The sequence below is a fragment of the Oncorhynchus keta genome, chromosome 14 (genome assembly GCF_023373465.1).
Source record: "Oncorhynchus keta strain PuntledgeMale-10-30-2019 chromosome 14, Oket_V2, whole genome shotgun sequence".
NCBI lineage: Eukaryota > Metazoa > Chordata > Actinopteri > Salmoniformes > Salmonidae > Oncorhynchus > Oncorhynchus keta.
This window is the reverse complement of record NC_068434.1, coordinates 3,458,428-3,471,804: the sequence shown is the minus strand read 5'-3', so window position 1 is coordinate 3,471,804 and position 13,377 is coordinate 3,458,428. Positions and strand designations below refer to the sequence as shown.

At 42.7% G+C, this 13,377-nt stretch overlaps 1 protein-coding gene across 5 annotated transcripts in view; it reads right to left on the bottom strand.

The window, feature by feature from the left end:
* Nucleotides 1-4,334: 4,334 nt before the first annotated feature.
* The window catches only part of parp8 (poly (ADP-ribose) polymerase family, member 8), a 279,851-nt gene continuing 270,808 nt past the window's right edge, over nt 4,335-13,377 (bottom strand). For 3 of the 5 annotated variants that reach the window (XM_052460836.1, XM_052460837.1, XM_052460838.1), the window contains exons 26-27: nt 8,674-8,758; nt 4,335-5,010 (exon numbers count right to left, since the gene is read on the bottom strand). In XM_052460836.1, the coding sequence (XP_052316796.1) occupies nt 4,908-5,010; nt 8,674-8,758 (188 nt within the window). In that variant the 3' untranslated portion in view covers nt 4,335-4,907. The remainder of the gene's footprint in view (nt 5,011-8,673; nt 8,759-13,377) is intronic. The other 2 variants (XR_008063247.1, XR_008063248.1) reach the window with 1 other exon arrangement.

The following is a 13,377-nucleotide window of genomic DNA, read 5'->3' as shown; positions in this document are numbered from 1 at the left end:
TAACATTAAGAGACATATACAGTGAAATAATAACACTAATAGACATATACAGTGAAATAATAACACTAATAGACATATACAGTGAAATAATAACATTAATAGACAAATACAGTGAAATAATAACATACTAATAAACATATACAGTGAAATAACAACATTAAGAGACATATACAGTGAAATAATAACATACTAATAGACATATACAGTGAAATAATAACATACTAATAAACATATACAGTGAAATAACAACATTAAGAGACATATACAGTGAAATAATAACACTAATAGACATATACAGTGAAATAATAACATTAAGAGACATATACAGTGAAATAATAACATTAATAGACATATACAGTGAAATAATAACACTAAGAGACATATACAGTGAAATAGAGCAGTGGTGAAATGTCCCTTTAATTGTTGATAACATCAGGTTATTCCATTATGGAAGTAAAAGGAAAAGGACAATAGTGTCTGTAGGATGTAAATACTTAACGTTGTGGTTTTAATATCTATGTTTACGTGAACCTGACTAGCTGAGCCGTGTACAGGATGTACTGGAGGTCAAAAGGACTCTATGGACACCTCTTCTGCACATCTTACAACTACCGGTATGCAACATTGAAGGGGGGGGAAAAAAATGGCCACAAATGCATATGCATTCACAGCTGCTCTAGGTTGACCCACTACTGTGAAAATTAAGACCTTGCTAGATTATTTTTCAAATAATATCTATGACATGTATATAGTTTACTTTACATACACACACGTACATATGAAGGTGGAATTGTGGTTTGTAACATTAGCATCACCAGTAAAATATAAATTCTGTTTTTTTTTTTCAGCAAGTTTGAAATTTAATGAACATAAACAAGTACATAAGCTGCTATTTCCATAATTTGTTAAAAGCCCCCCACACACAAAAAAAGCTCCAGTAATTGGCAAAATAAAGAAAAAGCCATAAAAACTCAAATAAATAAAATATTTGGCCTCCTTGTTGTGGTAATATCAACAATATATTCCATATGTATTGTAATATATTACCATTAATCCACATGTCTATAAGGCACCAAACGCTAAATAGCATAATCATAGAATACCTTTTATTCACTATAATTGTGCAGAAAATACAAAGACATCCAAATCAACAGAAACACTCAACCACAAAGTGGATCGAAGGAAATATACTGCCGACCATTATATTGTGTTGTTTATTGGTCTCCATTCAACTGATTTAAATTTCCTGTCATAATGGAGAAACTGTAGATTTCTGGAAAACTTTTGAGTTCCTTCTGAATTTACAGTCATGAGCTGTCATCACTCGGTGTTCTCGATTATGCCTCCAGTTCAACAATATGCTCCTCCTTCTTTCGTGAGATTCAGGATACTGTGTTACCGTAGCTTAAAATAAAAAACGCGATCATGAATTTAAATTAATAATGAATGGATTAGAGGTCAAATTATAATCCCATCATTCACAAATAGTAAATATTTTTCAGAACATAATTTCTCATCCATTAACAAAACATGCATATATAAAACAAATCCTGAAGTAAAAGAAAATCGTTGACAATGTTTGGTATATGAATGTGTTTCAAGTGTAAATATAGCAGATGTAACATCCGTTCTCAACACTGTTGTTAGCATGATATAACATGTAATATCACAAAATCAACATCCACCAGGATCACATTACTGTTCCAAGACAGATATTGCAAAAAATATTAATATGAAATCACTGGTCACTGAATGATGCAATAAAACAACATGTTGCTCATTTGCCTTCACTGTCTTCTATGTATGGGGTGGCAGGTAGCCTAGCGGTTAACAGCAGGTAGCCTAGCGGTGGGGCGGCAGGTAGCCTAGGGGTTACCTAGCAGTTAAGAATAGGTAGCCTAGCGGTTAACAGGAGGTAGGCTAGCAGTTAAGAACAGGTAGCCTAGAGGTTAAGAGAAGGAGGCCTAGCGGATAAGAGCAGGTAGCCTAGCAGTTAAGAATATGTAGCCTAGCGGTTAAGAGCAGGTAGCCTATTGGTTAAAAGCAGGAAGCCTAGCAGTTAAGAGCAGGTAGCCTAGCGGTGGGCCGGCAGGTAGCCTAGCGGTTAAGAGCATGTAGCCTAGCGGTTAAGAGCAGATGGGCTAGCGGTTAAGAGCAGGTAGGCTAGCGGTTAAGAGCATGTAGGCTAGCTTTTAAGAGCAGGTAGCCTATTGGTTAAGAGCAGGTAGTCTAGGGGTTAAGAGCAAGTAGCCTAGCATTTAAGAGCAGGTAGCCTAGCATTTAAGAGCAGGTAGCCTAACAGTTAAGAGCAGGTAGCCTAGCAGTTAAGAGCAGGTAGTCTAGGGGTTAAGAGAAAGTAGCCTAGCGTTTAAGAGCAGGTAGCCTAGGTGTTAAGCGCAGGTAGCCTAGCGGTTAAGAGCAGTTAGCCAAGCGGGAGTAGGTAGCCTAGCGGTGGGGCGGCAGGTAGCCTAGCAGTTAAGAGTGTTGTGCCAGTAACCGAAAGGTCGCTGGTTTGAATTACCTGAGCCAACTGGGTGAATAATCTGTTGACGTGCCCTTGAGCAAGGCACTGGATTGTAACTGCGCCTGTAAATCACTCTGGATTAGAGCGTCTGCTAAATTACGTCAATGTATTTATTTACCTATATCTGTTACAATAACGTCATATATTTAAACTGTAAAATCATTAGTGATGAAAAAAAATGCATTAAAAAAATATGACCTGTGATTTACAGTAATTTTTTTATCAGATTGGTTGGTGTCCAGTATGACCTATATCAATGTCTACTTTAAACCATCATAATTTCATAATAAATATATCATTTACAGTGAAAACAAGGGATAGTATCTGAGCTCTGATTGGTCTTTAAAAGCACAGCTGAGATCTGATTGGTCTTTAAAAGCACTGAAATATATAGACAAGCAGCAAACACTAATGCTTAGTATGTATAGACATCCCCCCCCCCCCCTAAACAAAAGGAACAGCTTTAAAATGTTCTTTAATTGGGGCTCCGATTATACATCCACATCTACCCATAGTTTTAATCAAAGTATAAAGATCAATCTGACATGTGTTAATACTAAATAGCTTTTTAAATCCGTGATATTCTATTTAAACTGGTTGTGAGTGGTAAGTGTGCAGATCTTATGAATTTATCAAATGTATCTATTCTTGACTGGAGTCTAAGTCTTTGCTATTGTAAACCAGTAGACCCCCCTATGAAAGGAGAAGAAACCAATATATACATTTCCTGGTATGATATGTGAAAGAAACTGATCTACTTCCTAAATTAACACAGCATCCGTTTCTGCTCATGTTTTGATGACGTCTCGTTGAAAGCTCTTACACACTTCAATCCAAATCGTTTCTGCTCATGTTTTGATGACGTCTCATTGAAAGCTCTTACACACTTCAATCCAAATCGTTTCTGCTCATGTTTTGATGACGTCTCTTTGAAAGCTCTTACACACTTCAATCCAAATCGTTTCTGCTCATGTTTTGATGACGTCTCATTGAAAGCTCTTACACACTTCAATCCAAATCGTTTCTGCTCATGTTTTGATGACGTCTCATTGAAAGCTCTTACACACTTCAATCCAAATCGTTTCTGCTCATGTTTTGATGACGTCTCATTGAAAGCTCTTACACACTTCAATCCAAATCGTTTCTGCTCATGTTTTGATGACGTCTCATTGAAAGCTCTTACACAATTCAATCCAAATCGTTTCTGCTCATGTTTTGATGACGTCTCATTGAAAGCTCTTACACACTTCAATCCAAATCGGCCCTTTTGGGCGATGCACCATTTAAAGGCAATGTTACCACGGTCGAGGAGATGGCCTTCTAAGTAAACACGGCAGATGTCGGCTCAATGGTAAATTCCCTTTAACGGTACACTGTGCAGAAAATCGTCATTTCCTAGTTGCTAAATTTCTAATAGTTTGCTTAATTTCCGTTTATGTAACAAAACATAGTAAGTATAGTGTAGATAATATATTGTAAAATATATTTTCAAAAACCCAAAATATTGTATTTTCAGCTGTTTCAACCTGGTGTACAAAACCGAAAGTAAAAGACGTTAAAATGTAATTTAAGAACGGGAAGCGTAGAAATAACACACACAGAACCAATCTACCACTTCTTAAGAGTGGCTTTCAACGAGAAAGACAGATCTAGTACACCCAGAACTCCCTGCAGGCCTGATAGAATCCTGGGCCTAATGTGTCTATTCCTGTTGTCCCTCAGTCGACAGGGAATGGTAACCAACATATCACACCACCGTCGGAAAATACAACTATTCTTTTGTTTAATTTTAAAATAATCAAGTGTGTGGGGGGGCTTTTTAGTTTATGACTCAGTTGTTAGAACAAATGTATGACATTAAGAAAAATGAAGTGCATATTAACACCTCCAGTATACATAAAGTACATTGTATTTTGAAAAGATACAACTCTTTTACAGTAAATAAGGTCAGATAGATGGGACCTTTTTGCTAGACAGGAAGGGAACAATAATCGTTATTTTTGCTGAAAAGGTCCCACATCTACGAGCGAGAAGTCTCAAAATATTCACCAAAGAGTTTAACCGTTTTTAAATGTTCTCTATAAAAAAAAACGAAGTCGTCCCAATCAGTCAAACAGAGACGTACCGTGTCTTCAGAAAAACAGGATTCTTCATAGTCTTAGCAAAATGTGTTCTTCCCGAAAGAGTTTTGCTGTGTTTCAGTTGTAAATATGTGTTGTTGATTTCATCAAGGTTTCCTTGAAGATTTCAAACTTTTGCTAAGTTGTTGGTGTGTTCTCTACATTGGTCGGAAACACACGTGTTTACGACGGGCTTCAGCAGCTTTGAGCCGGGAGGTGGCGGCAGCAGAATTACGGGAAGGATATTTCCGTTTCAGCGAGGTTCATCCCGTGGCAGTCTGATTGCCGATGACTCGTAGGATCTCTCGATGGATGCCAGCGTCTTGTGTGTTGATGCTTGTATCTCCCACCTGACCATCTTCATAGCTGGATCAGAAGAAACACACAATAATATCACTCCTACCAACCCTGTGATCAGAACATATTCACAGTTGGCACTCCAGCTTTTCAACTGAGATAAAGTTGAAATGTTCACTTGTAATATCAGATATATTATTGAGATGTAAAACCTCTCTTTGGGTTTGTCGAAAGGAAATATAGAAAGTCTGCTTTGATGAGTTTGACACCACTGTCTGTATGAACACGGTCGTGTTTTTACTACTTATACGTAGGAAGAAGCGTGTACAGCTGTGGTCGTATACTTACACGAAGAAGAAGAAGCATGTACAGCTGTGGTCGTATACTTACACGAAGAAGAAGAAGCGTGTACAGCTGTGGTCGTATACTTACACGAAGAAGAAGAAGCGTGTACAGCTGTGGTCGTATACTTACACGAAGAAGAAGCATGTACAGCTGTGGTCGTATACTTACACGAAGAAGAAGAAGCGTGTACAGCTGTGGTCGTATACTTACACGAAGAAGAAGAAGCATGTACAGCTGTGGTCGTATACTTACACGAAGAAGAAGCGTGTACAGCTGTGGTCGTATACTTACACGAAGAAGAAGAAGCGTGTACAGCTGTGGTCGTATACTTACACGAAGAAGAAGCGTGTACAGCTGTGGTCGTATACTTACACGAAGAAGAAGCGTGTACAGCTGTGGTCGTATACTTACACGAAGAAGAAGCATGTACAGCTGTGGTCGTATACTTACACGAAGAAGAAGCATGTACAGCTGTGGTCGTATACTTACACGAAGAAGAAGAAGCATGTACAGCTGTGGTCGTATACTTACACAAAGAAGAAGCGTGTACAGCTGTGGTCGTATACTTACACGAAGAAGAAGCATGTACAGCTGTGGTCGTATACTTACACGAAGAAGAAGAAGCGTGTACAGCTGTGGTCGTATACTTACACGAAGAAGAAGCATGTACAGCTGTGGTCGTATACTTACACGAAGAAGAAGCATGTACAGCTGTGGTCGTATACTTACAGGAAGAAGAAGCATGTACAGCTGTGGTCGTATACTTACACGAAGAAGAAGCATGTACAGCTGTGGTCGTATACTTACACGAAGAAGAAGCGTGTACAGCTGTGGTCGTATACTTACAGGAAGAAGAAGCATGTACAGCTGTGGTCGTATACTTACACGAAGAAGAAGCATGTACAGCTGTGGTCGTATACTTACACGAAGAAGAAGCATGTACAGCTGTGGTCGTATACTTACACGAAGAAGAAGCGTGTACAGCTGTGGTCGTATACTTACAGGAAGAAGAAGCATGTACAGCTGTGGTCGTATACTTACACGAAGAAGAAGCGTGTACAGCTGTGGTCGTATACTTACACGAAGAAGAAGCATGTACAGCTGTGGTCGTATACTTACACGAAGAAGAAGCGTGTACAGCTGTGGTCGTATACTTACACGAAGAAGAAGAAGCATGTACAGCTGTGGTCGTATACTTACACGAAGAAGAAGAAGCGTGTACAGCTGTGGTCGTATACTTACAGGAAGAAGAAGCATGTACAGCTGTGGTCGTATACTTACAGGAAGAAGAAGCATGTACAGCTGTGGTCGTATACTTACAGGAAGAAGAAGCATGTACAGCTGTGGTCGTATACTTACAGGAAGAAGAAGCATGTACAGCTGTGGTCGTATACTTACAGGAAGAAGAAGCATGTACAGCTGTGGTCGTATACTTACAGGAAGAAGAAGCATGTACAGCTGTGGTCGTATACTTACAGGAAGAAGAAGCATGTACAGCTGTGGTCGTATACTTACAGGAAGAAGAAGCGTGTACAGCTGTGGTCGTATACTTACAGGAAGAAGAAGCGTGTACAGCTGTGGTCGTATACTTACACGAAGAAGAAGCGTGTACAGCTGTGGTCGTATACTAACACGAAGAAGAAGCGTGTACAGCTGTGGTCGTATACTTACACGAAGAAGAAGCATGTACAGCTGTGGTCGTATACTTACACGAAGAAGAAGCATGTACAGCTGTGGTCGTATACTTACACGAAGAAGAAGCGTGTACAGCTGTGGTCGTATACTTACACGAAGAAGAAGCATGTACAGCTGTGGTCGTATACTAACACGAAGAAGAAGAAGCATGTACAGCTGTGGTCGTATACTTACACGAAGAAGAAGCATGTACAGCTGTGGTCGTATACTTACACGAAGAAGAAGCGTGTACAGCTGTGGTCGTATACTTACACGAAGAAGAAGAAGCATGTACAGCTGTGGTCGTATACTTACACGAAGAAGAAGAAGCATGTACAGCTGTGGTCGTATACTTACACGAAGAAGAAGCATGTACAGCTGTGGTCGTATACTTACACGAAGAAGAAGCATGTACAGCTGTGGTCGTATACTTACACGAAGAAGAAGCATGTACAGCTGTGGTCGTATACTTACACGAAGAAGAAGCGTGTACAGCTGTGGTCGTATACTTACACGAAGAAGAAGCGTGTACAGCTGTGGTCGTATACTTACACGAAGAAGAAGCGTGTACAGCTGTGGTCGTATACTAACACGAAGAAGAAGCGTGTACAGCTGTGGTCGTATACTAACACGAAGAAGAAGCATGTACAGCTGTGGTCGTATACTTACATGAAGAAGAAGAAGCATGTACAGCTGTGGTCGTATACTTACGAAGAAGAAGCATGTACAGCTGTGGTCGTATACTTACACGAAGAAGAAGCGTGTACAGCTGTGGTCGTATACTTACACGAAGAAGAAGAAGCATGTACAGCTGTGGTCGTATACTTACAGGAAGAAGAAGCGTGTACAGCTGTGGTCGTATACTTACACGAAGAAGAAGCATGTACAGCTGTGGTCGTATACTAACACGAAGAAGAAGCATGTACAGCTGTGGTCGTATACTAACACGAAGAAGAAGCATGTACAGCTGTGGTCGTATACTAACACGAAGAAGAAGCATGTACAGCTGTGGTCGTATACTAACACGAAGAAGAAGCGTGTACAGCTGTGGTCGTATACTTACACGAAGAAGAAGCATGTACAGCTGTGGTCGTATACTTACACGAAGAAGAAGAAGCATGTACAGCTGTGGTCGTATACTTACAGGAAGAAGAAGCATGTACAGCTGTGGTCGTATACTTACACGAAGAAGAAGCATGTACAGCTGTGGTCGTATACTTACGAAGAAGAAGAAGCATGTACAGCTGTGGTCGTATACTTACACGAAGAAGAAGTGTGTACAGCTGTGGTCGTATACTTACACGAAGAAGAAGCGTGTACAGCTGTGGTCGTATACTTACACGAAGAAGAAGCGTGTACAGCTGTGGTCGTATACTTACGAAGAAGAAGCGTGTACAGCTGTGGTCGTATACTTACACGAAGAAGAAGCTTGTACAGCTGTGGTCGTATACTTACACGAAGAAGAAGCGTGTACAGCTGTGGTCGTATACTTACGAAAGAAGAAGCATGTACAGCTGTGGTCGTATACTTACACGAAGAAGAAGCATGTACAGCTGTGGTCGTATACTTACACGAAGAAGAAGAAGCATGTACAGCTGTGGTCGTATACTTATTTATTTATTTCACCTTTATTTAACCAGGTAGGCAAGTTGAGAACAAGTTCTCATTTACAATTGCGACCTGGCCAAGATAAAGCAAAGCAGTAAGACTTACACGAAGAAGAAGCGTGTACAGACGTGGTCGGTGTTTGGGACGACCCAGATGTCTCCATGTTTGTGCAGGTCAGGGGACGTGATGACTGGAAGAGACACAGAAGGACACAAACATATATATTTACATTTAGTTCACATATATGTCATCAGTTAATACATCTCCATTGTTGTTCTTTGGTTGGTTCAGCCCAGGGTTTCCACTAGCTTCCACAGCCACAAAGTCAGATTCCACAGCCACAAAGTCAGATTCCACAGCCACAAAGTCAGATTCAACAGCCACAAAGTCAGATTCCACAGCCACAAAGTCAGATTCCACAGCCACAAAGTCAGATTCCACAGCCACAAAGTCAGATTCCACAGCCACAAAGTCAGATTCCACAGCCACAAAGTCAGATTCCACAGCCACAAAGTCAGATTCCACAGCCACAAAGTCAGATTCCACAGCCACAAAGTCAGATTCCCCAGCCACAAAGTCAGATTCCCCAGCCACAAAGTCAGATTCCCCAGCCACAAAGTCAGATTCCCCAGCCACAAAGTCAGATTACACAGCTACAAAGTCAGATTCAACAGCCACAAAGTCAGATCCCACAGCCACAAAGTCAGATTCCACAGCCACAAAGTCAGATTCCACAGCCAAAGTCAGATTCCACAGCCACAAAGTCAGATCCCACAGCCACAAAGTCAGATTCCACAGCCACAAAGTCAGATTCCACAGCCACAAAGTCAGATTCCACAGCCACAAAGTCAGATTCCACAGCCACAAAGTCAGATTCCACAGCCACAAAGTCAGATTCCCCAGCCACAAAGTCAGATTCCCCAGCCACAAAGTCAGATCCCACAGCCACAAAGTCAGATTCCACAGCCACAAAGTCAGATTCCACAGCCACAAAGTCAGATTCCCCAGCCACAAAGTCAGATTCCACAGCCACAAAGTCAGATTCCACAGCCACAAAGTCAGATTCAACAGCCACAAAGTCAGATCCCACAGCCACAAAGTCAGATTCCACAGCCACAAAGTCAGATTCCACAGCCACAAAGTCAGATTCCACAGCCACAAAGTCAGATTCCACAGCCACAAAGTCAGATTCCACAGCCACAAAGTCAGATTCCCCAGCCACAAAGTCAGATTCCACAGCCACAAAGTCAGATTCCCCAGCCACAAAGTCAGATTCCACAGCCACAAAGTCAGATTCCCCAGCCACAAAGTCAGATTCCCCAGCCACAAAGTCAGATTCCCCAGCCACAAAGTCAGATTCCCCAGCCACAAAGTCAGATTCCCCAGCCACAAAGTCAGATTCCCCAGCCACAAAGTCAGATCCCACAGCCACAAAGTCAGATTCCCCAGCCACAAAGTCAGATTCCCCAGCCACAAAGTCAGATTCCACAGCCACAAAGTCAGATTCCACAGCCACAAAGTCAGATTCCACAGCCACAAAGTCAGATTCCACAGCCACAAAGTCAGATTCCACAGCCACAAAGTCAGATTCCCCAGCCACAAAGTCAGATTCCACAGCCACAAAGTCAGATTCCCCAGCCACAAAGTCAGATTCCCCAGCCACAAAGTCAGATTCCACAGCCACAAAGTCAGATTCAACAGCCACAAAGTCAGATCCCACAGCCACAAAGTCAGATTCCACAGCCACAAAGTCAGATTCCACAGCCAAAGTCAGATTCCACAGCCACAAAGTCAGATTCCCCAGCCACAAAGTCAGATTCCACAGCCACAAAGTCAGATCCCACAGCCACAAAGTCGGATTCCACAGCCACAAAGTCAGATTCCACAGCCAAAGTCAGATTCCACAGCCACAAAGTCAGATTCCACAGCCACAAAGTCAGATTCCACAGCCACAAAGTCAGATTCAACAGCCACAAAGTCAGATCCCACAGCCACAAAGACAGATTCCACAGCCACAAAGTCAGATTCCACAGCCACAAAAGTCAGATTCCACAGCCACAAAGTCAGATTCCACAGCCACAAAGTCAGATTCCACAGCCACAAAGTCAGATTCCCCAGCCACAAAGTCAGATTCCACAGCCACAAAGTCAGATTCCCCAGCCACAAAGTCAGATTCCCCAGCCACAAAGTCAGATTCCCCAGCCACAAAGTCAGATTCCACAGCCACAAAGTCAGATTCAACAGCCACAAAGTCAGATTCCACAGCCACAAAGTCAGATCCCACAGCCACAAAGTCAGATTCCACAGCTAAAGTCAGATTCCATGAGAGAGAGATACAACATCCCGGGCAGCTTAATTGATGACTGGGCAGTGTACATGTTCTGTGGGCCCTGTGCTCTATGTCAGATGGCAAGAGAGATGAAACACCAGCTGTGTTGAGATTGAAAGGCAATCAATCCATTTGAGTTTTGGGGGTCTGTGCATACCTAATAAAAGAAGAAGAAAAACATTGATGGATTTATATTACATACAGTATCTGATGAATTCCAATTGAATAAGTCATGCATGGAATTTAGAATTGTAAGTCGCTCTGGATAAGAGCGTCTGCTAAATGACTTAAATGTAAATGTAATTCCACAGCCACAAAGTCAGATTCCCCAGCCACAAAGTCAGATTCCCCAGCCACAAAGTCAGATTCCACAGCCACAAAGTCAGATTCAACAGCCACAAAGTCAGATTCCACAGCCACAAAGTCAGATCCCACAGCCACAAAGTCAGATTCCACAGCCACAAAGTCAGATTCCACAGCCACAAAGTCAGATTCCACAGCCACAAAGTCAGATTCAACAGCCACAAAGTCAGATCCCACAGCCACAAAGTCAGATTCCACAGCCACAAAGTCAGATTCCACAGCCACAAAGTCAGATTCCACAGCCACAAAGTCAGATTCAACAGCCACAAAGTCAGATCCCACAGCCACAAAGTCAGATTCCACAGCCACAAAGTCAGATTCCACAGCCAAAGTCAGATTCCACAGCCACAAAGTCAGATCCCACAGCCACAAAGTCAGATTCCACAGCCACAAAGTCAGATTCAACAGCCACAAAGTCAGATCCCACAGCCACAAAGTCAGATTCCACAGCCACAAAGTCAGATTCCCCAGCCACAAAGTCAGATTCCACAGCCACAAAGTCAGATTCCCCAGCCACAAAGTCAGATTCCCCAGCCACAAAGTCAGATTCCCCAGCCACAAAGTCAGATTCCCCAGCCACAAAGTCAGATTCCCCAGCCACAAAGTCAGATTCCACAGCCACAAAGTCAGATTCCACAGCCACAAAGTCAGATTCCACAGCCACAAAGTCAGATTCCACAGCCACAAAGTCAGATTTCACAGGAACAAAGTCAGATTCCACAGCCACAAAGTCAGATTCAACAGCCACAAAGTCAGATCCCACAGCCACAAAGTCAGATTCCACAGCCACAAAGTCAGATTCCACAGCCACAAAGTCAGATTTCACAGGAACAAAGTCAGATTCCACAGCCACAAAGTCAGATTCAACAGCCACAAAGTCAGATCCCACAGCCACAAAGTCAGATTCCACAGCCACAAAGTCAGATTCCACAGCCACAAAGTCAGATTCCACAGCCACAAAGTCAGATTCCACAGCCACAAAGTCAGATTCCACAGCCACAAAGTCAGATCCCACAGCCACAAAGTCAGATTCCACAGCCACAAAGTCAGATTCCACAGCCAAAATCAGATTCCACAGCCACAAAGTCAGATCCCACAGCCACAAAGTCAGATTCCACAGCCACAAAGTCAGATTCCACAGCCACAAAGTCAGATTCCACAGCCACAAAGTCAGATCCCACAGCCACAAAGTCAGATTCCACAGCCACAAAGTCAGATTCCACAGCCACAAAGTCAGATCCCACAGCCACAAAGTCAGATTCCACAGCCACAAAGTCAGATTCCACAGCCACAAAGTCAGATTCCACAGCCACAAAGTCAGATTCCACAGCCACAAAGTCAGATTCCACAGCCACAAAGTCAGATCCCACAGCCACAAAGTCAGATTCCACAGCCACAAAGTCAGATTCCACAGCCAAAGTCAGATTCCACAGCCACAAAGTCAGATTCCACAGCCACAAAGTCAGATTCCACAGCCACAAAGTCAGATCCCACAGCCACAAAGTCAGATTCCACAGCCACAAAGTCAGATTCCCCAGCCACAAAGTCAGATTCCCCAGCCACAAAGTCAGATTCCCCAGCCACAAAGTCAGATTCCACAGCCACAAAGTCAGATTTCACAGCCACAAAGTCAGATTCCCCACCACAAAGTCAGATTCCACAGCCACAAAGTCAGATTCCACAGCCACAAAGTCAGATTCAACAGCCACAAAGTCAGATCCCACAGCCACAAAGTCAGATTCCACAGCCACAAAGTCAGATTCCACAGCCAAAGTCAGATTCCACAGCCACAAAGTCAGATTCCCCAGCCACAAAGTCAGATTCCTCAGCCACAAAGTCAGATTCCACAGCCACAAAGTCAGATTCAACAGCCACAAAGTCAGATCCCACAGCCACAAAGTCGGATTCCACAGCCACAAAGTCAGATTCCACAGCCAAAGTCAGATTCCACAGCCACAAAGTCAGATTCCACAGCCACAAAGTCAGATTCAACAGCCACAAAGTCAGATCCCACAGCCACAAAGTCGGATTCCACAGCCACAAAGTCAGATTCCCCAGCCACAAAGTCAGATTCCCCAGCCACAAAGTCAGATTCCCCAGCCACAAAGTCAGATTCC